This window comes from Callorhinus ursinus, unplaced genomic scaffold, assembly GCF_003265705.2.
Source record: "Callorhinus ursinus isolate GAN/ISIS: 27379988/994484 unplaced genomic scaffold, GSC_fseal_2.0 scaffold12, whole genome shotgun sequence".
Taxonomy (NCBI): Eukaryota; Metazoa; Chordata; class Mammalia; order Carnivora; family Otariidae; genus Callorhinus; species Callorhinus ursinus.
This window is the reverse complement of record NW_027397074.1, coordinates 46,071,726-46,096,781: the sequence shown is the minus strand read 5'-3', so window position 1 is coordinate 46,096,781 and position 25,056 is coordinate 46,071,726. Positions and strand designations below refer to the sequence as shown.

At 49.3% G+C, this 25,056-nt stretch overlaps 1 protein-coding gene across 1 annotated transcript; it reads right to left on the bottom strand.

The window, feature by feature from the left end:
* Positions 1-5,288: 5,288 nt before the first annotated feature.
* Positions 5,289-16,330, bottom strand: GHRHR (growth hormone releasing hormone receptor). The gene is made up of 13 exons (XM_025873347.2): positions 16,274-16,330; positions 14,654-14,756; positions 14,425-14,532; positions 13,813-13,910; positions 12,606-12,703; positions 11,795-11,927; positions 10,316-10,469; positions 9,991-10,051; positions 9,467-9,536; positions 8,660-8,751; positions 7,951-8,080; positions 7,358-7,399; positions 5,289-5,580 (listed from the first exon to the last, which is right to left on the bottom strand). The coding sequence occupies exons 1-13, from the start codon at positions 16,328-16,330 to the stop codon at positions 5,455-5,457; spliced, it is 1,272 nt and encodes a 423-aa protein (XP_025729132.1). The 3' UTR covers positions 5,289-5,454.
* Positions 16,331-25,056: the final 8,726 nt, after the last annotated feature.

Sequence of the window (25,056 nt, the reverse complement as noted above, 5' to 3'; positions counted from 1 at the left end):
TCTCTGCCAGATCGTGCCCCCCAGGGAAAGCGGTATTACCCCAAATTCTCGCTCTCAGCTTAGACGTCCCTTCCCCAGAAAGCATTTTTTTTTTTTTAATATTCCCAGACTAGATTTGGTCCTTCGGATATTTGTTCTTATGGTCCTCTATTTCTCCTGGCATACCTGCCGCCATTATTATGCAATTGTTTGAGTGGCACGATCGCCTCCCAGCACTGGACATCTGTCATGTTTGTGGCCAGCCAGCATATTCTGAATGCCCTTCCTATGTCTGAGGAGCTTGCCACAGTCTGCAGACCCTCTCCAAAGGCAGAAGTCAGAACTGGCTGTCCCAGCCTCCCCACCGTGCAGCTGGTGGGCAGGGTCAGGACCTAGTCTGTAGACTTAGGTTTGGAAGAGAAAAACAAGAGGAAGCCAGTGCCAGGTGGAATCAAGTTTTTAGCAAGCATGGCAGTGGAGGAGCTTGGCTTTTCAGGACAGCCACGAGTGTGTCTGGCATTCTGTCCACAGTATTATTGGTGTGAGCAGCTGTGTCTGCTAGCAAAAGTGGTGCAGCGGGGAATTTGTCACAGTGATCCCCTGGTGGGGCTGGGCACTGCTATTGGCCGCACTCCTGGAGACAAGTGAGCTCCCTCATGTCCCCAAATACACCATGTTTCTGTTTAACCCAGCCTGAGGGGTCCTGTTGTTTCCACTAGAGTCCTCAGTCATATCTGCTCGAACCAGACCAGAAGCCTCCTGCGTAGGAACGTTCTGGAGTTGTTTGCCCCTATTTCTAGGCTCTAGCAGAGTGCCTGCTGCCTAAGCAAGTACTTTGGAAATCCTTACCAAGTGAAAGAATGGGCAGCCCAGCAGGGCCCAAGAGCCCTAACAGGAATGCCCATAAACATCCCAGGGGCAAGCCAAGCCTGGATCTGATGCTCACATTCCCGTCCTGCCGGACCCTTCCTCCAAGCATTGTTCCCCGAGCTGAAATCAGCCACATTCTTGCTTCCTGCCCAGCAGATGGTGGCACTTGGCCTGGCGAGGTTCTAAGGTCTATACAACCGACCCAGGTCCCCTCCCCCAGGAGGCCTTCCCTAACTGTTCCTACCCTCACCCACACTCTGTCCTCTTAAGTTCCCACGGCCCAGAGAGTCTGAGTCTCACATGCCTGTTCTTACATCCAGGTTAGGGCTCACCCTTGGGGATCACCCCAACACTCCTGGGGTGAGGGGGGCCACTCATTTTTATCCCTGCCTCTGCCCCACAGCGTAAAGGAACACGGGCTGACCACAACACGGGAGAAGTCGCATTTCTTCCTTCCGTTTCGGAAACTCCTTTCAGGGCCTGAGGGAGCAGCTCGCTGGAAGGGAGATCAGTGGGGGTGATGGCAAATGCTGCCCTCCCATCCCATACAAAACCAGGGGCCCAAGGCAACCCCCGTCGCATCGGAACTCTGCACAGAGACTCCAGTGAACACCAGTTCTCTCTCTCCGGCACTCCCTCCTCTTCCCAGTTTCGTCCACCTCAAAACTGGAGCCGTCCTATGCTGGCCAGAGCAGAAGCGCCTTCTTCCAGCAGCCCCCTGGGCCCACTGTGCCCCAGGCCAGGCCCTGGGAGGCCCGCGCCCTGTTCCCGTGGTCGTCCTCCTACGGCACTGCCTCAGCCCAGCCAGGGTTCTCGGCCGCGGTTATTCCGCCACCTGGTGGCCAAGTTGAGCATTGCTCTTCTCAACTCCCCTCGTTCAAGGTCCCTTCTGAGCCCATCGGAAGTCGCCTGATAACCCCCTCCCTCCTGCTGCAGATGTGCATGCTCATTCCTGAGAAGGGAAGGGTTAGCCAGTCAAGGAATGGGCCCAGTCACCGTCGGAACCATCACCGAAGTCCCAGTCCAGGTCCCATGGTGGAAGAGACTAGAAAAGTAGCAGGAATTTGAGGTTCCAGTTGAAACCGGAAGGGAGCAAGGCATAGACTTCCAGCTACGAGTGAAGCTTCTAGCAAAGGGATGGGCAATTCAGGGAATGAGCTTCCACTTCCACCACTGCTACCCCCACGAAGTAACTGCGAAGGCTAACTGCTACCTAACCACTCACACTAACCATGAGCTAACCGTTAACACTAACTGCTAACACCAGTGAAGCTCCGAGAGCCCACCATTTGACTCTCGGGCTGACAAAGCTGTTGAGGATAATGACGAGGCAGAGAAAGGGTCACACTGACCCCGCCTGTGCCAGAATGCACAGGCCAGCTCTTCGGGGAGACAGCTTGCCAGGAGGAATTAAAAGCCTTCTCATGTGCATTGCATGGGGTCAAATATTCTAGGTCTAGGGGTTTGTTCTGAAGCTTTTCTCTTTTTGAGATGTACATGAAGAATTGTCTGCAAGGAAGTTTGCCATCGCAACTATGGATTTTTTAAAACTTGCACCAATAGAAGATTTGTCAAGTAATTATTGGCTAAACAAAGAATATTCGATAGGCCTCCCAAATTATGTGGCAGAAAAAAAGTCTTACAGTGTTCTGTAGCAACCATCTGTTGACTCTTTTTAAGTAACTTTATCAAGAGATAATAATTCACATGTCATAAATGTCACCCTTTTCAGCTGTACAATTCAGGGGTTTCAGGCACAGAGGGTGCCTGAAACCCTCGCCACTAGCGAATTCTAGAACATTTTGTCACCCCTGAAAGATACCCCAGAGCCTCCAGCAGTCAGTTCCCATTTTCCCCTCCCCCAGCCCCTGAAAACCTCAAACCTACTTTCTGTCACTACAGATTTGTCTGTTCTGGACATAAACTCACAGAAATGGAATCCTATGATAGGTGGCCTTTTGTGCCCGGCTTCTTTCACTGAGCACCATGTTTTAGGGTTCATCCATGTAGCATGTGTCCATACTTCATTCCCTTTTATTACAGAATAATATTCCACTGTATGGATCTATGCCATTTTGTTTATCCATTCGCCAAATGATGGACATTTGGGTTTCCATCTTTTGGCAATGAGGCATACCACTGCTAGGAGTACTCATATACCAGTTTTTGTACAGATGGAGGTTTTCCATGTTCTTGCCTATGTGCCTTGGAGTGGATTTGCTGGGTTGTATGGCAACCCAGTGCTGGACTTTTTGAGGGACCATCAGACTGTCTGCCAAGCCAACTGCACTACTTTACATTCCCACCAGCAATGTAGAAGAATTCCAATTTCTCCACAACCTGGCCAACGCTTGTTGCTGTCTATTTTTTCCTTTCAGCCGTCCTAGTGGGCTGAATCAATATCTCATTGTGGTTTTGATTCACAGTTTCCCCAAAGACTAATGACAGTCAGCATCTTTTTATGTGCTTATTGCCCATTTTTATACAGTGTATGTTTGTTTTAAGTATAAAATTACAAATTTATAAATACAGTATGATCTCAAGATGGTTCAGAAATGCAGAGGAAAAAAAAAATCTTTCAGGAAACATACCAAAATATCAACAGTGACTATCTTTGGGTAATAAGATTATGGCTGATTTTTTATTTTCTTTTTAAATCCTGTCTACATCTCCCAATGCCCTGCAATGAATATGAATTACTTTTATGATCTGAGGCTAAAGGAAGGTTCTTAGACTGGAATCACACCTTGACATCTGTCTGACCAAGATGGTGCTGGGTAGTCAGGCATCGTGGCCACCAATGTGACCTTGGGTTTCATCTGGCTGAGTCTCCTTTCACTGGAACCCTCATGACCTTGAGGGTTGGGGTGTGTGCATCAGAACAAGAATGGCAGGGAGGACTGGAAGGCTTCCTGGAGGCCAGGAATGGAGCTGAGTTTCACACCACAGATCTGCTGTGGGCTGACCAAGAATGGGAGCAATTTCATCCTGACCTGCAGGGTCCATTTCTGCCTGTTCTCTGCCCTCAAATCTCCCATCAGTCCACAAACACATTCCCAGAGACAGCACCCAGTTCTCATTCTCCTCCCTGCCGCCAAGGAATAGGGTGGGGGAAGGACTGACCATGATGATGCATTACATCAGGGGTCCTCACCCGAGTTGGGGGCAGCGGGCAGTAAGGACACAGGAAGGCACACCATGGAGAGAACATAAGGGAAAGACCTAGAATTGGGAAATCTCCATGCCGGAGAAAAATAGGGTAAGGGACCCAAGCGATTTCCAGAAGAACAAACCCAAAAGGCTAACAGGCGCTGGAAGAGATGCTCACACTCATTAGTTATCAGAGAAATGCAAATTGAAACAACAATGAGATGTCACTTTACACCCATTTGACTTGCAAACATTAAAAAGCTGGGTAATGCCAAGTGTTGGTGGAGCTGCTGGTGGGAGTGCAGATTTTGCAAGCATTCTGGAACGCAATCTGGTAGTACCTCATCACAGAAGAAAAGGCATATGAGATGACCCGGCACTTTTGCTCCTGGGTCTGTGTCCTGGAGAAAGGCTCACTTGGCCAGGTGCATGAGGGGACAAGTGTGTGAATATTCACCTGCGGGGGAGAGGGGGAGACGGGACGGGTCAGACGTGGGCGATGACACCATGTGGCACCATATGGCAGTCAAAACAAGAGACCAGATGAGCACACAGCAACACGGGTGGATGTCTTCAAAGCAGAACGCTGAGGGGAAAATGTTAGGAGCAGGATGGAGCATATAACCGACAAAATTTATGTAAATCGAGAGTACAGACACACACAAAATACCACCTATTTTGCAAGAACATACAGAAACACAGATATTCACATTAAACACATTGAGATGTTTGCCTGTAGGAGGAGAGGGATGGGATTGGAGATAGAGACAAGAGAGAATACGTCTTAAGAGGGGCGCCTGGGTGGCTCAGTCATTAAGCATCTGCCTTCGGCTCAGGTCATGGTCCCAGGGTCCTGGGATCGAGCCCCGCATCGGGCTCCCTGCTCGGCGGGAAGCCTGCTGCTCCCTCTCCCACTCCCCCTGCTTGTGTTCCCTCTCTTGCTGTGTCTGTCTCTGTCAAATAAATAAATAAAATCTTAAAAAAAAAAAAAGAATATGCCTTAAGAATAAATTAAACAGGAGGATTCTTGCACAGACGAATAATGGGGACGGAACACAGCAGAGGAATGATAAAGGCATTTCTGCACCAGAGATCAAATCAAGGCTGTAGGTCCCTCCCCTGTGGGGCACGTATATTCACTCAAACTCCATATCTATTCGTTTACAAGTTTATTGGCTCCTTTGGCCTTGGGCTATGGGCCAGACTCCAGGAGGAGGAACAGGAGAATGGAGGCAGAGCAACCGAGGAGGTCAGAGGTAGACACTCAGGGACCCAGGGTCAGGTGCAGGACAGGGTGTAAGGGTTGCCCCCGCCCAGGGCGGGGCAGCAGCTGCGGCGGAGGCATGGCCTGAGGGCTCTCCGGGGCGCTGGTCCCTCTTGCTCCTGCAGAGGGTGGTGGGCCCACTGGAGCTGCCCAAGGTCAGGTGTGGGCTCCAGTCACGTGATGTGGCCAGCCTAGCAGGCAGACGTCAACACCTTCACCCCAGAGCGGGAAGGCATTGTCCACTTGGTGCGGGCCCTCCGGGCGGGCAGCAGCTCAGGGTCATGGCCGTGCCACCTCCGCGAGATCTCGGTCCTCACCTCCAGGGGCAAGGGAGAGGATGTTAGGAAGTTCCCACTTCTACTTCCGTACTCCACTCCAGGGTATAGGGAGAGCCCACACAGGAGAAACAGAGACATGGACTCCTGGGAGAGGAGAAGCCATAATTGGCCATAGCTACCGCTAAGTATTGTCTCTGGAAGATACTACTTCTTCCTTCCTGTGAGTATTCCTGGCCATTCCCTTTAGCTCTTTTCTCTAACTTTTAGCACTGCCTTTGTGTGAGTCCGGTTAAAGACATTTTCTATGGGTGCTTTCTTCTATTTCTGGCCAACTAACCACACTGTCCTCCCTGAGTACTGCCCATCCCCTGCTCTGGGATTCAGTCCTTCCCTGCCCACTGAACCGAACTATGGCCACTGGGAACCTGTCCAGAGGATATGACCTAAAGGTAGAGACGATGGAACCCTGTCTAAAGAGCCGCAGGTGAGGGGACTGGGATTCCCAAAAGAAAAGCACCTGGTTGGGGGTGGGGGAGGACAGGGGAATCTGCATTGTCACATCTCCAAGGGGCTGCTGGGGTCAGAGGGAGCTGAGAGGCTGTGACCACCCCCCCTCCCAACAGAGCTGAACTTGGGCTGTAGTGAAACACAAAAGGGAGACAGATTTCTGTTCAATGTAAATGTGAGCTTCCCCACAGTTGCTTAACAACAGAAGAGCTATTTATGAGTAGTGAGCTCCCCATCACCAGAGTTATACAACTATCTGGTCTCCAATATGATTTCCCGGGACGGATCCCTTCACAGCTCTTCATGGAAGCCTCTCTCCCAGGTGCCCCCAGCCTCAGCCAGGGCTGTTCCTCACCCCTGTCAATGCCTACAGGACCCAACAGCCACTACAAACAGATACGGCAATCCTGTGTGTGCACCCAGACACCCGGTAAGGCTGTGTGAGACCCAGGGTGGCTGGGGTGGGAGTGAAGAGTCACCAGGGTGGGAGCCAGTCAGGGACAGAGGTGGCAGGAGAGGGGCGAGCGCCATTCCACAGCTGACAGATGGCACGTGCGCCCAGGTCTTCGGCGGATCAGAGCCCACGGCAAATCCATGCCACAAGAGGGAGCCCGTCACTCTGCCGTGCACACAGCAGCAGGGCCTGGGGTCCAGGGCACTAAGCTAAATTTTCCCACCTCCCCCACAAAGCTAGTCTGTCCCAAGGGACAGGTGCAAGGTGCCTCCTGGGTGGGATGTTTTCACTTTCCTCTCTCTGCCATCTTTCCATATTTCTACAAGCGTATCGGCACTATCTCTCTAGTCATGGGTGTGCCTCCTGTTTGGTCTGTTCTTTCGTCGGTCCCTCTCTTCCGGGTGCTTTCTCTCCGGCTCCCTGGCTCTGTTCTCCACCGTCCTCCTTGTTGCTGCACCTGTTTTCCTAGTCCGCTTTACGTCTGCCCCTGACTTCTTCAGCTCCTCTGTCTCTGTTTTCTCTGTCTCTCCCAGAGCTGGCTTATTCCCTCCTCCACTCTCCGTTTTGTTCAGTTTTAGGAACACAGAATTGGGGGATCCTTTTAGACCGTCCCTGGTCCTGAATGGATAGTATATTTGGTCCAGCCCAGAGGAGGGACGGATAAAGGACATTAACAGGAAGCAATCAGGTTCAGCTTGATCTAGAAGCTCAGGGCAGACTAAGCTTCCCAAAGGATCATAGGAGTCAAGGTTCAGTTTGAGCTGGAATTTACAGGGCCTGGGAAGAAGAGAAGTAGCCTTAGGTCTGGTGGGAGGGAAGACTCAATGACTAGGGATAGCCTGGAGAGTTATATACCTCTTGGTTGAGGAAGCAATACAGGATGGCAACGATGAAGCCCTGTGGGGCCAAAGAGAAAGGACCACATCAGAATACAATGTCCTGGCCATAAGATGTCCACAATCTTTCTACTATCTTTTCTTCCACCCGCCCACAGGCTATGGCCTGGGCCACGTCTTTGGGGAAAGGGAAGGAGGTGCCTGGCACATTGTTTCATGTAATCATCACAACAAGCCTGCTAAGGCTGTGCTATTGATCCTGTTTCTCTGATTTTCTTTATTTCTGCATCTCCCAGTATTGAGCACAGATGCTGGCACATAATAGATGCTCAGTAAATGTTGGATAGACAGATGAGTGGATGATAGATGCATGGGCAAAAAGGTGGGTGGATGGATAGATGGAGGATGGATGGATGATCAGTAGATGGATGGGTACGTGGATGAGTAGATGGGTTCAGGGAAAGTTGAGTGAATAGAAAGATGGACGGATGAAAGAAAGAATAACCAGCCTAGCAACCCTCAACCTACCATGAACTCAACCAAACCTGTGGGCAGCATTGCCTCCCTCCTGCCCGAGGACTCGGTGGGAAGAGTCCCTGTGGGGGCCCTCACCTGGAAGGAGCCCAGTCCCAACTCCAGGGGGAGGCGGATGCCCAGGCCAGCACTGTCAGGCAGAAAGTTGAAGATGACATAGTGAATTCCAAACAGCGGGATGAGGAGAAGCGTTGATTTAGAGAGACGCCTGCAGGGAAAGACAAGCCCTAAGCACCCAAGGCTGGAATTAGAAACTCCCACATGTCCCCTGCTCACTCCCACTTCCCATCAGTTCCCCATACAGACTCTCTGCACCAGGGACCCTAGAGAACACCAGCCTCCCCAAACACAGTGTGGTACAATGCAGGGCTTCTTTACTTCGGGACCATGGATCTTTTTGTTCTCGCTGCCAAATGCTCAATTTTTTTCCAGTCAGCATCTATGCATCAAAGTCTAGTTCAAAGACCACCTCCCCCAGGAAGTCTTCCCTAACCAAACCTCACTCCCATCCCCTCATCGAGAAAAGTTCTCCTTCCTCATGATCCCACAGAAATGGACCCCAGCACTCATCAGTCCATTTGGCCTGGTAACTGGATATTTGGAGCCTCCATCGTCCCCACATAGGGTGGGGGGGGTCTCCTAGAGGGCAGGAACCGGATCTATTCTCTCCCTGGAAGCTTAGGGCGGAGAACGGTTCAGGAGAGTGAATGAAATAGAACCACACCGACTCCCACTCCGGTTATGTCCCCGGCGCCCCCGAATGCACACACGTGTGCACACACATTACCAGTACTGAGACTTGGTGTGGAGGCTGCCCTGAGCTGGCTCCAGTTTCCTCAGCAGGATGCGGATAATATTGAGAAAAAGCCCAAAATTCACCTGGAAATAGAGGTGCGGGAAGGTAAAAGGCAAGAGTCTGGAGTAGCACTGGTGGCCTGGGTCAGGGCCTCTTTGGGAATTAGAAACCCCAAATCCTTGAGACACAGGGGACGTGCAGGTGGAAGGATGTATAGGTCATTGCTCTAGAACTTGTATCCTGGAGACTGGGGTGGTCCCACGTGGGGCTCAGGGGCTCAGGGGCTCAGGGGCTCAGGGTCCCCCTCCCTCTCCAGCCCCTGGAATAAAGGGTCGGGGGTCAGGCCTGTCATCCTGCCTCCAGCACCTCCCAGGGTCTACTCTGACACAAAGTAGGTGTCCCCCACTTTTGATAAAATTGGGGGCAATGTGCACATTCCCCGAGGCCACGCAAACCAGCCCTGGCTGCCCTGTTTTCAGCATGGCAGCCGTGGGTGGGTTCAGCTACCACTCTGCTTCCACTCCCCCCACACCAGCCTCACTGCGGTGGCACACGATCTACAGTCAGGCACCGGATTCATCACAACTCTGAGCTAGAAGGTGTCCAAGCGCTATGGAGACCACCCCCCTAGTTTTACCAACACTGAGGGCCAGAGAGGGCCTCACAGAGAAGCTGGCAGAGCCAGGCTGAAGAACCCTGGTATCCTGACTCCCAGCCAGGAGACATGTTTCCTGCCCTACAGACCCTTCGGCCGACCCAGGGAGAATAAAGCAGAGGGCGCTGGCCCCAGGGACTGACCCCAACAGAGAGGACGATGGGCCCTTTGATGATCCACCAGTAAGGGGAGCTGTCATCCAGGTCCCAGCACCTAAGGAGAGGACAGGCCGGGACTGATGGGGGCACCCAAAATGCCCACCCAGCCTCATCTCCTCTCTCAGCCAGTGGGACCCCCTTCCAAAGGGACATGGCAATCCATGCTAGGCTTACCCTCGCTCTCTCTCTCTCTCCACCTAGCTGCTTCTTGCTGGCCCCAAAACCGCCCCTGTTCCAGGAGGCCCCTATTTACTGTGTCCCCAACCCTCACCTCTCCCTGAGCCCAGCACCCTGAGAATCTGAGGGCCCCTCCCACCCCAGGTCCTGCCCCTTCCATGCTGTCCACAGTGGCCTTCCCATCTTGCGCCCGAGCCTGGGAGTTCCCTGAAGGCAGGACTGGGGTCTCCCCCTCCTCTCCCCAGCTTGGAGGACCGCCACACTGCCTGATTGTCCAGCCCACACCCCAGGGGGACCCAGCACCGTGGGATGAGGTAGCCCCTCAGACTCACGCCACATCCTCGAAGGCCAGCTTGCAACACACCCACAGGCCAGTGAAGAGCAGAGGAAGCCCTGTGGGGGTACAGAGGAGACACAAGTAAGGGGTCTGCATCCTCGGCTCAGAGATCTGCCCCTACCTGCCACCGCCACTGCCAGCCACACGGGGCACCGGGAAGGGGGGACCAGGAAGCTGTAGGACTACAGGCTGCTGTCCCTTCCCACCCCACCCCGGGCCTTGTGTCATCATCAGTGAGCTGAAGGGACCTTTGGGTGAGCTCCCTGTGCATTCCCAGCCCTCCCCGAGCCCCATGGTGCCCTACCAGCCTCGGTGCTCACCCCAGCCGGCAAGAACCAGCCACCAGAAGGCTCGCCTTGTGCTGGGCGACTTGGAGGCCAAGAGGCAGGTCAGGTACACGGCTTCCACCAACAGCCAGCTGAAGTTGGTCATGGTGGCGAAATGGGAGGAGGCCACAGAGACCTTGCACAGAACCTGTGGGCCGGGGGCCTGGCTTCTTCAGAGCTGGACACCCACTGGGGCCCCTACCCCACCCAGGCCCCTCTACCTTGGGCTGCCCCAGAGGGGCCGTGGTAGAATAATGTGGTGGTTAAGAGCCCAGATTTGGGATCTGGGTTCACATTTAGCATGTATTAGCTGGGTAGCCTCCCCAGACCACACCTTTCCATCTGTCAAAGGAAATACTTCCAATACCTTTCGCATGGCCTCATCATGAGGATTGGATGGAAAGTTTGCATGTGAATTGCCACTATTTTCACTTGTATTCAGTCCTTCCTGACCCCATGTCCAACCCCAGAGCTGTGGATATGGACCCCCATTCATTTCTGCAAACGTACGGCCCCTCGCCCTGCATTTGCTCATTCACCGCAAGACTTGCTCATCGGTCGGGGGTGAGGAGCACCACCTCTGAGCTCAGGTGGCCTGAGCCTGGCCCCAGGCCCACTCACGTACAAACGGGACTAGAATGAAAATATACGTAGGAAATAAAAGGTGGTAATATATGCAAAGCGTTTAGTGCAATGCCACCGCATAAGTGCTCAATGGTATCATTGCTATTATTCCTTTCATTCGTTCATTAAGGTCATTGTTGGTTTGTCCACCTGTGTATCTGTCCATATCCAGCACCGTTTTAGTGTGCCTGGAGAGAGCAGGGCCTCCGTGTTACCCCCAGCTGTCTTTTATCTTCATTCTCCTCTGCTTCTCCCACCTTCCTGTCCCCCTACGACTTCTCTGGTTCTTCATGTTTTCCCGTCTGTGAGTCTGTTCACCCTCCCTCCCTTTAACATGTCCTCCCTCCCCCGCACCTCTTCCCAGCTCCAAAGCTGCCTCCTCCCTGAAGCCCCGTTCTCAACACTCCCTCCCCCACTCAGTGGTCCCATAACCTGGTACATTCTGTCCCCTAGGCCCCTGGGGTGCTTCTTGAGGGAGGAACCCGGTTCTGCCGCACCCCCGCACGTACCCACACCCAGCCACAGATCGGTTGGCATGTTCAGGGAGGTAGGAAATGCAAAGACTGTTGGGGCGAAGTGTGGGCTAGTTTGGAGTACAGAATAAGGAACGGGAAAGGGAACGTGGGATATGGAAATGACATGGAGCGGCCCCAGGGTCCAAGAACTGGCATGGGGATTTAGGACCTGACTCTGGGGAGGAGCGGGAAGGGAGACGGTGTTTCCCGTCCTGTAACTGACAATTGCAGGGCCCCAGGGTCAGGCCCCAGGACTGGACGGGCCCCTCTCTGTCTCTAATGCGGCCTTGCTTCCCCCCAACCCACCCCGGGGCCCTCCCGCCACAGCTGCTACCGTGGAGAAGCTGCAGTGATCTGTGTTCTCCCCGTGGAAGAGGGTGGCGTCCTTCAGGAATACAGCACCCGCCTTGAGGATGAAGGTGACAAACAGCTGGGTGTGGATGTAGTTCCGGGGACAGTGGAGCCTCCTGGAGGAGTGAGGAGGGAGGAGCGTGAGCACGGTGGGAGGCGAACTGAACTGACTTGAGTCAGACGGGGCTGCACGTGGAGCTTCAGGTGTAGCCATGCAGGACAGCTGACCAGCCACTGCCCCAGGCTCACCACGGGCGAGAAGACAGAGAGGACCAGCCCCTGCTTTGGGGGAGCTCAGAGGCGGGGGACAGAGGCAGAAAGGGCAGGGTGCTGCCCAGGGGAGCCTCCTACGTGCTCAGAGAGATGAGGCACAGCCCCATGAGACAGACAACAGCACGAGCCATGTTGTGGGGCTCAGACTCTGAAGTTGGGGGGCCTCAAGAGAGGCAATGGCCAAAGGGTTGGAATTGTCAAGAAGGGTATCACGGGGAGAGGCAAAGAGGATTCTTAAAGCAAATGGGAGTTGGGCTTCGAGTTTTGACAGGTATCAGTACATCAAGAACAAAGGAACTGGGCATTGCAAGCCAATCGAGCACGTTCCACGTAAGCAAAGGTGTAGAGATGGCAGGGAGTCCCAGATTGCAAGGGGTGGAAAGAGGACACACTGGGAAAAGGAAAGGAAAAGCCAGGAATGGCCATGGTGCCTGGATCCGGAAGCCTCCGGATTCAGGCTTAGTGCTGTGGGCAGTAGGGAGGCAGCGAGGGTTCTCGAGCAGGCGAAGAGGACGGCAAACCTGAGAGCAACCAGGATGGCGATGGCCACGGAGAGGGTCGTGACGGAGATGCTATGGCCCAGGGTGTAGATGATCTTCACCGTGGAGAAGTAGGATTTCTGGGAGGGCAGAGACAGAGAAGGTCTCAGCGGCTGCACTTCGGGGAAGGGGAGGCTTGCTGACCGAGCCGGTGGAGGCTCTCAGTTCCGCCCCAGAACTCCCCATCTGGGGGCAGGGGCACCCGTGGGAACTGTGGCAAGCTCCCTCATGAACAGAAGTGCTTGTTTACAGCCTGTCTTTCACCTGACCTGCTGGGGGGCGGTGGCAGTCGGGGGCTGGTGAGGGAGGGGACAGGGAGACGACTGACTCTCACTGTTGCCGGCGTGGGACAGACGGCAGAGAAATTACAGCTTCGTTCATTGGTATATTCTTCATTCACTGAGGAATGAGAAAAGCTCACAAGGAAATGGGGTTTGTTTATTGACATCCTACTGCCTCACCGCCTTGGGCACACAATGTCCCCCAAAGAAAGGGGGCAGCCGGCAACAGCCACAGGGAAAAGTTCTTCCTATGACCAAGTATTTGGATCCATCAAAGTCCAGCCTGGACACCCTACCCCCACCCTGAGATGGAGTTGGAGGGTGCAGCCTGAGGGAGCGGATCCCGGACCCCTGAGGGATGCAGGCAATCACCAAACTGTGTCTGTTTTTTCATCTGAAAAATGGTCAGACTCATGCCTTGCCTTGCAGGGCTGAGGGGAAAGAGATATGGGACTGGGGGGGTACAGAAGCACCTGGCAAAGGCCCTGCTCAATTTGGAAGGGCAGGGCGTGCACACCACTCCACAGACCGAGGACCAGAGAAGGGAAGGAACGTGCCCAGGACCACTAGGATCCTCTGTTTCCCTGGAGCCACTCAAAACTCTTGCCCTGGAGGCCTGGGCACAGAGAGGGCATGCCAAGGAGAAGGCAGGCAGTACATCTCCCACCCTGCCTTCTGCCTCCCCTCTTTCCCAGCACCATGGCCCACATGGCCCACGTGTCACCCTTGGGCAATTAGCAAAAGACCTGGGCCCTCTCTTTCCAGACACTACCATCTTCTGGAAACTTCTGCAATTTATATTCCAACCTGCTAGCTACAAGGGAAATGGTAATCCCTCCAGTTGTACAGTCCACCATCCCTAAAACATCCATGATGACCCTTCCTCCAAGATGCCAGAAGCCTCTTACCTCCTCTGTCAGCAGCTCTAGGGGCACAGGGCAGGCCACAGGGTAAGGTGGGAAGGGCTCGGACCAGCCCATGATAGTGCAATCCCGCTTCACAGCCCCTGGGAGGCATGCAGAGGTGGGAACAGAGAACTGGTTATCGCTCCTTCTCTCTCTCCAGGACGGGTGGGGGAGTTGTGGACCATCCAGTGACACTAGCAGGGTCGGCAGACAGCTCCTCCCACTGGCAGAGAGGGGGTGTTCCTCCCTCCAGGGTCCTGGATTCCAGGTGCAGCCCTTCCTCCCCGCCCCCCACTAGGCAGCTGGTAGCACCTGAACAGTCAGATAGCTTCTGCCCCCTCCACCCCATAGGCAGCCCCTCTGCTAACACCAATGTCTGCTCACCAATCCTCACCCCCTATACGGTTAATGTTCTTGTTTTCCCCAGGTCACAGGTCAGAAAGCTGAGGGTCAGGAGGCTGAGTGACTTGCCCAAGGTCACATGGGAAGATGGGAAGTTGGTGTTCAAATCCAGATCTACTGCGCCCAAAGCCAGGGATGAGCCTGCCATATTCTGGCATCACCAGATGAAACCACCTCATCTCCCCGACTTACCACCACACCTGGAACCCTCACCTGGCTCTGAGCTGAAGTGGGAGAAGAAATCGGGGCAAGAGAGAGTCACCCACTCGCCGGAGCCTGCCATTGGCCAGCACAGCAGCCCATCCCACGTGCTCGGGCAGCCTGCAGAGAGAGATGGGAGCAGAGCAGACTCGGGGGGACGGGCCCCTCCGGCATTTGGAGTGATGAGGCTGGAGGAGATAAAGGAGTCAAGAAGCCACCCCCTCCCTCCCAAGCGACGTACCCAGGGTGGTGTTGGGCATCCCTTCTGCTGCTTGCAGACATGACCTCTCATCCTCTCTCAGTTGGGTGATGAAGTCGCACTCTGGGTGCACATAGCTGGATACCTGCGGGAAGGAGGTAAGGGGATAGGCCAAGCTGATCGGCTGCTCCTTCTGGGCTCTCTGGTCCCGGTGACCTCAGGACAGAGACAAAGCCTGGTGCGTTTCTGTGCCCCTGCTCCTAAGCAGGGCCTGGCTCATGGCACTGGCAAAGGCACTTGGTGGAGGAGGGAGAGGAAGAGGGAAGGAAGGAAGGAAGGAAGAAGGAAGTGGGGGAGGGAGGAAGGGAAGAAAGATGGACATTTGGACAGATGCCTCCCAATTTCCTGTCATGGGAGTAAGTTCTGAGACACAGCGAACACAAGTCTTCCAAAGATCTCCTGGAGCTGGCCGAGCCCACAGCTCATCCGTGCGGGGCCTCTCCCCCCCCCATTCTGCGCTCCTGCTCCCTGGATGCAATTCTGCACAAAGTACCTAGGTAGGCAGAACAATGTCTACATCCTAATCCCTGAAAACTGAATATGCTCTCTGGCAGGGCCAAAGGGGTTTTGTAGCTGGGATTAAGTTAAAGATCTTCTGATGCGGAGATTATCCTGGATTATCTGGGTGGACAGAGGTCCTTATAAGAGGGAGGCAGGAATGTCAGAGCCAGATGAGGGGATGTGAAGGAGGCGGAGGGGAGGCAGGGGGAGGTTGGGGGGTTGGGGGGGTGCACACAGATGAGTTGAAGAAGACTCCCTCACTGCAGAAGGGAAGGCAAAAGAAGTTACTTGTATGGCAAAAAAAAAAAAGAGGGCAAAACAGGTGAAGGAGAGGCACAGGGAGGAAAGGTACAGCACGGGGACTAAAGCAGCAGGTACTTTATGAGCGTCGTGTGGTGACAGGTGGGGGCCACCCTGGCGGAGAGCACAGCAGGACATACAAACTTGTCAAACCGCTATGCGGTATACCTGAAACATGCTGGGAAATTGCAGCCCATTCAGGGAGGGCCCCGACCAGCAACCCCCCTCTCCAGCACATCGGTTGGCCAGAAGCTCCTCCAGCCCTGGGCGTATCAAGAAAGGAACAGTCCCCCAAATGTGGGAGGGGAGCAGCTGTTCTCCACTTACTGCGCAGACCCACCGGGTCCCAGGCCACACCCTCTTAAGAGGCCGCAACCAAATGTGGCTCCTGGGATGCTGGGGATGGTGAGGGGTCTGGAGATTTTTGTGGAAGAATTAGGGACCTGTAGCTCAGAGAAGACTTGGGAGGCACGAGCAGAGCCAGAGAGGCCCTAACGACCTCCCCTGGAAGGGCCCAGACAGGGCCTGGAGGGAAGCAACGGGGAGGCTAACAGCTTAGCCAGGTTTTCCTGAGCCAAGCAGCTGCAAGGGGAAGGGGAAGGGGAGGGAAGGAAAGGGGGCAGAGGGGGCAGGGGGTCTCTGAGCCATGGCCAGTAACCTGCTCAATAGGAAGACACTCCCGTGCTGGGGAAGAGCAGTGAGGACCCCACCAGGCTCCAGCTAGACCCCCCACTATAGCCCTGTGCCTCCCAGATCTGGAGCCCAGCAGGAGAGGTAGGAGGGTCTGTGTCTGCTACTCACAATTGGCAATGGGCTCAGCAAGCAGAGGATGCAGGCACCCCATGCCCTGCTGTCCATGGTGGGGCTCGGAGGCGGCTCCCTCAGTCAGCGTCCTTCAGTCCTATCCTCGTTGTGAGCCTCGGTCCTCTTCCCTCCCCACGGCCCCCCACCGTTCCCTCCCCACGGTCCCCCACGGTTCCCTCCCCACGGTCCCCTGTCCCCTGCCACTGGCTTCTGCCTCCCCAACTCTGGTGGCTGTTTACATAGGCAGGAGCCAGCAAAGGGGACAGAATCAGCTAAATATTCACAGGATTGCAGGACACTGTGCCCAACTCAGCCCCGGCCCCGAAGTGGGCCTCCACATCCCCAACAGGGAGGGGCTGAGCACCCCGCCCCCTTCCACTGTGTCTGTAAGTCTGCCTGTGTGCCTGTCCTGACAGCAAGGGCCCAGAGAGGTGACAGTCACAGGACACTTCTTGCCCTGGCAGATCATTATTCTTTACCATTTCCTTCTCTGAACCCAGCCTTCTGCTGGCCCACAGTGGAGAGAGCGCCCCCCCCCGCCCCCACCATGAAGGAGACTCAGAGAAGACCTGGGCCCACCAGTTTGAGTGGTGACCCGAGCCTCATCCACAGGGCTGCAGGGTGGGCTCAGGGCTGTGGGGACGCAGCGGGGATGGGGGGTACCAGTGGAGGTGGCAGAGTAGGGATGACCTGAGAAAAAGAAGCGAGATCACGAAGACCCTGCTTGGCTGGCCAAGGTGTCCTATCAGCAGGACCTCGCTTCTTTCCCCACAGGGACGGCCGCCTGGAAGGCAAGGTGGGGTCTGCAGACATCAAGGCCCTGGACTTCACGTGGGAGCTTGTCAGAGTCTCCAGAAGTCTTCATGGCAATAGAGGGAAATGAGCCTGAATGGGAGGTTTGCAAGGGGATTCACGGAGCTAGACCGCCCTGAATAAAGCAAGACAACTGTTACCAATAGCAAAAATGGGAGGACTTACCATAGATGCTCAAATGATTTTGAGCATCTGATACCTGGTCATTTTTATTATAGTTTTAGACTTTAAAATATGGAATCCCAATTGGCCCATCTAAAGACAGTGTTCTAAGTCCCACTGGATCTCTCACAGCCTTTAGGGATTTGGAAGCACGTGGTATCTTCCAGGGCCCTGGATGCCACTTGTCCCTGCTCGGTCCTGACGTTTGTGCACAGGTCCGCATTCCCAGAGCTTGCCCAGCTGGATGCTGGGGACAACAGGCATATTTACAGCCTGACTCGAATCATGAATGATGAAGGCTCCTCACCCCCGCCTCGTGGAGAGTGAGGAATCATTTTACATCAGCAGGGCTTTATTTTTCCATTTGTATTCATCACCAACAGTGTTGAAGAAAAATATTTTGAAAAGAAAACATGAACCACCCCAAGCCCCAGACCCCCTTCCCTCGCCCAAAGTTTTCCTGTGCTTCGCCCATAAAAACAGTGCAGACAGGCGGCACACACACAGCCCAGCTCGTCTTCAGGATGAAGCAGAGCTCCTGGAGGGGCGGGCCAAGTGAGGACTCACAGGTGGGAGAGCAGAACACTGAGAAGGTGTAATTTAAAGGGAAAGCTAGAACCTTCCATCCATCAGCTACAAATAAGCAACAGCTCAAGGATACACACTACAATTAATCACTGTTGGTAATTAGTGTCAATGTCATTAGCATGAATGATGGTTAATAGTTGATATTGACACTTAAGAATAATTATTATCTAAATTAGTGGCTCTTCACAGGGAGCAATTTCATCCTCCAGGGACTATTTGGCGATGCCTAGAGACAGTTTTCAATATCTCAGCCAGGGATCAAGGGTGGCAAGGAGCAGTGGCAAGGTGCTACTGGTATATAGCGGATTGAAACCAGAAAAGCTATTGAACAACCTACAGTGCACAGGACGGCCCCTGCAACTGTGTAAAGAATTATCCGGTTTTAAAGGTCAATGGAACTAAGGTTGAGAAACCCTGACCCAAGGATTCTCCAGGCCCATGGTCTTCCTGAATAGACCAAGGTCACTGAACACCCCTCTCAACTACCTCTATATCTATTCAAGTTCAAATTCTGCCTCCACCACTGGCCAGCTGTGTGACCTTGGGTATTAGGTAAATTTTTTGAGCCTTAGGTTTCCTGCTTGCCCGAGTGAGTTGACAGGAAAAGGCATATAAATTACCTCACAGAGAGCCTAGCTCACAGTGGACAATCACAAACGGTAGCATGTAATAAGGAGGGGCTATCAGCAAATAAGTTTAGAACAATCAATTCTTTGTATGGAAAAAAAAATAAGGTTAGCTCTCTAGCTCACATTTACGAAATATAGGTTCCACAAGGTTTAAAGCCCTCACTCCAAAAATAAAAAATAGTAAGGTTTTTTTTTCAGAAGGGGAATTTGTTTTTATCACCTCAGAAGAATGGAAACTTCTTTATATAAAAAATAAAAGCCATGAAGAAAAGATTAATAAGTTTGACCACATCGACATTTTTAAAAAAAGTATGTTCAAGAAAGGACACCACAGATAAAACTACAGGCAAGCTACAGACCTAAAGAAATATTTGTGACCAATAATGACAAGTAATATCATAAATGCTTTTTAAAATATCCAAAACTGTTTTTTTAAAAAAATACCTAAAAGTCAACAATAGAGAGAAAAACAACCTAAAAGAAAAGTGAGCAAAGATATAACCAGGAAGTTAGAAAATAACTAAAATGTAGGGCCAATAAACAGATCAGGTTTACCACTAATGCTCAAGAGAATGAAAATAATAATGCGCTACCCTTTTTCACCTATCACATTGCCTAAAATTTTGATACCTAAAAATATGACACTTGGAAAATAATGTGGGGAAAGGGTACTTTTCTACTTTGCAGATGGGAGTGAACATTGGTACACCCACTTTGAAAAGCGATTTGATATGAGCTTTTCAATGTATATACATGAACATACTCCCAAAGCCAGAAGCTCCATTTCTGAATATTTGCCCCAGAGAAAAGTATTATGTAGTAGAAAACCAGAAAACCACACAAAAGTCCAATGATCATGAAATAGCTAAATAAAAAGTGATATGATATAGTAGAATACTATAGAGCATAACATTAAATTACTATTAAAATACTATTGAAAGGATGAACTAAATCTATTTGTATTAACATAGAGACTTTTTTTTTTAATGTATTTGAGGAATTCTGCTTCCAGCCAAGAGAGTCCCGCTGATAGCCCCTCCTTATTACATGCTACCGTTCGTGATTGTCCACTGTGAGCTAGGCTCTCTGTGAGGTAATTTATATGCCTTTTCCTGTCAACTTACTCGGGCAAGCAGGAAACGTAAGGCTCAAAAAATTTACCTAACACCCAAGGTCACACAGCTGGCCAGTGGTGGAGGCAGAATTTGAACTTGAATAGATATAGAGGTAGTTGAGAGGGGTGTTCAGTGACCTTGGTCTATTCAGGAAGACCATGGGCCTGGAGAATCCTTGGGTCAGGGTTTCTCAACCTTAGTTCCATTGACCTTTAAAACCGGATAATTCTTTACACAGTTGCAGGGGCCATCCTGTGCACTGTAGGTTGTTCAATCGCTTTTCTGGTTTCAATCTGGTATATACCAGTAGCAGGGACTGATTTACCCTCTTCCTGCCTTAATGACAGGAAATCCAGACAAAATATACAAAATTGTGCGTTTTAATAGGTGAAGAAAAAAAGCACACATGATCATCTCAATTGATGCAGAAAAAGCATGTGACAGATCTGAACACCCTTTCAAGACAGAAATACTTAACATGCTAAGAGTAGTAGGGCACTTCTTGAACATGATAAAGACCATAAATGAAAAACCCACAGTGAACACCATGCTCAGTGATGAAGATGGAGAGCTTTTTCCCTAAGATGAGGAACAAGACAGATGTCTGCTTTCGCCACTTCAATTCAATGTAGTACTAGAAGTTCTAGCCAGAATAATGAGACAAAAAAAGAAATAAAAGGCACCCAAACTGGAAAGGAAAAAATAAAATTATCTGTTCACAGATGATCTTATTTGTAGAAAACCCTAAAGAATACACACACACACACACACACACACACACACACACACACTATTAAGGTTAATAAACAGATTCAACAAAATTGCAGGATTCAAAACTGACATGCAAAAATCTATCTGTTGTTCTTTTTATACACTAAATATTAAACAATCTGAGAAGAAAATTAAGAAAACCATTCCATCCATTTACAATAGCATCAAAAAGAATAAAATGTTTTGGAATAAATTTAACCAAGGAGGTGACTTTTACAAAAAAAAAAAAAAACAAACAACTACAAAACATTACTGAAAGAAATTAAAGATCTAAAGAAAGGAAAATATGTCTCAGTTCATGGATTGGAAGACTTAATTTGTTAAGATGACAATACTGTCCAAAGTAATACACAGATTCAATGAAATCCTTATAAAAATACCAATGGCATTTTTTTCAGAAATTGAAAAATCTATATTAAAATTCATATGGAATTTCAGGGAACCCTGAAAAGTCAAAACAATATTTGTGTGGGGGGATATTAGAGACCTCAGACTTCCTAATTTCAAAACTTACTGCAAAGCTACAGTAATCAAAACAGTGTGGTGCTGGCAAAAATATATACATATAAACCAATGGAATAGAAGAGAAAGCCCAGGAATAACCCCTCTCATGTATGGTCTATTAATTTTGGCAATGTTGCCAAGACCGTTCAATGGGGAAAGGGCAATCTTTTCTACAAATGCTGCTGGGAACACTAGATATCCACATGCAAAACATGAAGTTGGACCCTTACCCACACCATGTGCAAAAATTAACTCAAATAGATAAAGACCTAAATTCAAGAGTGAAGAGTATAAAACTCTTAGGAAGAGAGAAGGGAAAATCTTCATTACCTCGGATTTCACAACAATTTCTTAAATACGACACCAAAAGCACAGGGAATAAAAGAAACGTAGATAAATTGGATGTCACTAAAAGTAAAAACTTTTGTGCAGCAAAGGACACCATCAAAAGAATGAAAAAAACCTCACAGAATGGGGAAAATTATCTCCAAGTCCAATATCTGATAAAGAATTAATATTCAAAAAATATAAAAGCTCTTACAACTCAACAACAAAAAAATAAACAACCCATTTCAAAAATGGGCAAGGAATTTGAACAGACATGTTCTAAGATGATAGACACATAAAAAGAAGCTCAGCATCATTAATCATTCAGGAAATACAAATCAAAACCACGGTGACTTATAACTTCACACCCACCAGGACAGCTATTATTTTAAATAACAGAAAATAACACCTGTTGATGAGGATGTGGCGAGATCAGTCTTCACGCACTACCAGTGAGAACGCAAAATGGTCCATCTGCTGTGGGAGACAGTTCGGCAGGTTCTCAAAAGGTTAAACAATTAAAAAAAGGAGGGGTAAACAATTCTACTCCTAGGAATGTATACAGAAGAACTGAAAGCAGGGACTTCAACAATACTTGTAGATCAAGGTTCATAGGGGCATTATTCACCATAGCCAAAGGTGGAACAACCCAAGTGTCCATCGACAGGTGAATGGATAAGCACAATGTGGCACAGATCTACAAGGGAATATTACTCAGCCATACGAAGGAATGAAGTTGTGATACATGTTTCAACGTGGAGGATCCTTGAACACATTCTGCTAAGTGAAAGAAGCCAGACACAAGAAGACAAAGACCACATAATTCCACTTAGATGAGAGATGTAGAGTAGTCAAATGCGTAGACACAGAAAGTAGAGTAGACGTTATCAGGGTTTGGGACAATGAAGGAATGGGGAGTTGTTACTTAAAGGACGCAGAGTTTCTGTTTGGGATGGTGAAAAATTCTGGAAATAAATAATAATGCTGGTTGCACAACATTGTGAATACCTAATACTTCAGTGCTTAAGCCACTGATTTGTACACCATTTTGGCTATGCATATTTTACCACAAGTTTTAAAATGAAAAAAGTTGATTAGTTAAAGCAAAAGTAATAGTAATATATTGTGAGATCTATGGCATATAGAGAAGTAAAAAGTATGAAAACAAGAGCAAAGATGAAAATAGAAGAAAACAGAAGAGTATGTTTGTACAGTTTCTCTGCTGTGTGAAGCAGTGTAATATAGTTTGAGGGTAAACTGTAGTAAATTATATATTGGAAATCCTTGAGCTCCCACATCAAACAATAAAATGAAGAGATGGTTCATCAGCCAATACCAGAGATAAAATCGATCATATAAAAACTGCTTAATCAAAAAAAAAAAAAAGAAGAAGAAGAAAAGGAAAGGAAGAAAACTGAAACAAAGAGCAGATAGGACAAATAAAGAGAACATAACAGAACTGTAGAGGTAAATCCAACAACATGAATAAATAAATTAAATGTAAATGGACTGGTCACCCAATTAAAGAGATCATCAGATTGAAAGAAAAATGAAGACCCAGCTACATACTACCTGCAAGAAACTCATTTTATTTAATTTTTAAGTAGGCTCCACACCCAGCATGAAACCCAATGCGAAGCCTGAACTCAGGATCCTGAAATCAAGAGTTGGACATTCAACCAACTGAGCCATCCAGGCACCCCAAGAAACTCATTTTAGGGACGCCTGTGTGGCCCAGTTGGTTAAGCATCTGCCTTCAGCTCAGGTCATGATCCCAGGGTCCTGGGATGAAGTCCCACATTGGGTTCCCTGCTCAGTGGGGAGGCTGCTTCTCCCTCTGCCTGCTGCTCTCCCTGCTTATGCTCTCTCTCTCTCTCTCTCTCTCATTCTCTAACAAATAAATTAAAATCTAGAAAAAGAAAAGAAACTCATTTTAAATACAAAGCCCAGGTAGGTTAAAAGGTAAACAATGAAAACCACAAACTACACATACATTAGGATTGTTAAAATTTTAAAAACTGACAAACTAAGTGTAGACAAAGATACAGAACAACTGGAACTTTTGCATGTTGCCAGTGAGAATATAAAATAGTACAACCACTTTGAAAAACAGCTTAGCAGTTTCTTTTAAAGTTAAGTATATACTTAGCCTCAATCCTACCCTAGGTATTTAACCAAGTGAATTGAACACTTCTGTCCACCTGTACACAAATGTGGATAGCACTTTATTCATAATCACCCAAAACTGGAGAAGACCCAGATGTCCTTCGACAGATGTTGGTAAACAAACTATAGTATATTCACACAATAGGACATTACTCATCAATAAAATGGGACAGCCTATTGGTTCATGCAACAATATAGATGAATCTCAAATCTACTTTAATGGGTAAAAGAAAGAAACCAAACCTAAAAGGCTTCACACTCTATTATTCCATTTACATGACATACTAGGGAAGAGAAACTATAAAGCCAGAAAGCAGATCTGTAATTCTCAAGGGTGAGGGGTTGGAGAAGAGTCTGATTACAGACGGGCAGCAGGAGGGAATTTAGGGGGAGGGATCAAGGAACTGTCCAGTATAATAATGTGGGATATATGATTCCAGGCATGTCAGAACCCATAGAACTGTACATCTCAAGGAGTGAATTTTACTATACGCAAATATTTTTTTCAAATCAACCAAGATGGGGGGGCACCTCGGTGGTTTAGTCTGTGAAGCATCTGACTCTTGATCTCAGCATCGTGAGTTCGAGCCCCTTGTAGAAACGGAGACTACTTAAAAAATCAACCAGGATATCGGGGGTGTTCAAGATGTCATGCAGACTGTGACAAATGAATCTGACTGTATTACAAATATACGACATATACAAATATTACAAATATATGGCATAACCACACTCCAGGGAGTGGGAAAGAACAGGGTTGACCTAAATGTTTTGCCTGAATAAAAATAAAGATAAAAAGAACTGTACACAAATTCTGTACTTGTATTTGGTAAATTTGTTTTTCACAAAGATATGAGCTAACAATCCTGAAAATACATTGCATGCATAGTAGGGTGGAACAAATAAGCAAATATATTGTAGATAATAAAATCTAAATAAAGATACTGTAGTTAATGAAAGCCAGAGAAGTTACAAATAAGTAAAGAAAAAAAATGCCAGAATGAATACATAGTGCTCCACAGACCTGGAGTCACAGGTATTAGGATAAAATCATGTTTTCCTTGAAGAGATAGATATATAGAGATAGGAACAAAGGTAGGTATGCAGATGGGTAGATAATACATACGTGTACATATGCACATACATGGGTGAGTATATGTTTATATATTTTCTAGCTCTGTCCAAAGAGAGAGCCAAGTGTCATCCGGTATTGGATCCTGGAACAGAAAAAGGACATCAGTGGAATCTGAATAAAGTCTGTAGTTTAGTGATTGTTTTGTATTAATGTTAATTTCTTATTATCAATAATTGCACCACGGTTATATGTTAAAATTAGAGGAAATCTCTGCACTACCTTTGCAATTATCCTGTATGCCAAAAATTATTTTTTTAATATAAAGTTAAAAAGAGACATAGTTAAATCAAGAAAATACAAAGGTAGGGCACCTGGGTGGCTCAGTCGGTTAAGCGTCTGCCTTCGGCTCAGGTCATGATCTCAGGGTCCTGGGATCGAGTCCCGCATCGGGCTCCCTGCTCGGCGGGAAGCCTGCTTCTCCCTCTCCCTCTGTCCTTTCCCTCTGCTTGTGCTCTCTCTCACTCTCTCAAATAAATAAAATCTTAAATAAAAAAAAAAAGAAAATGCAAAGGCAAGGCACTAAATGAGAGAAAATATTTCTAAAATATATATCTTATAAAGAACTCGCAC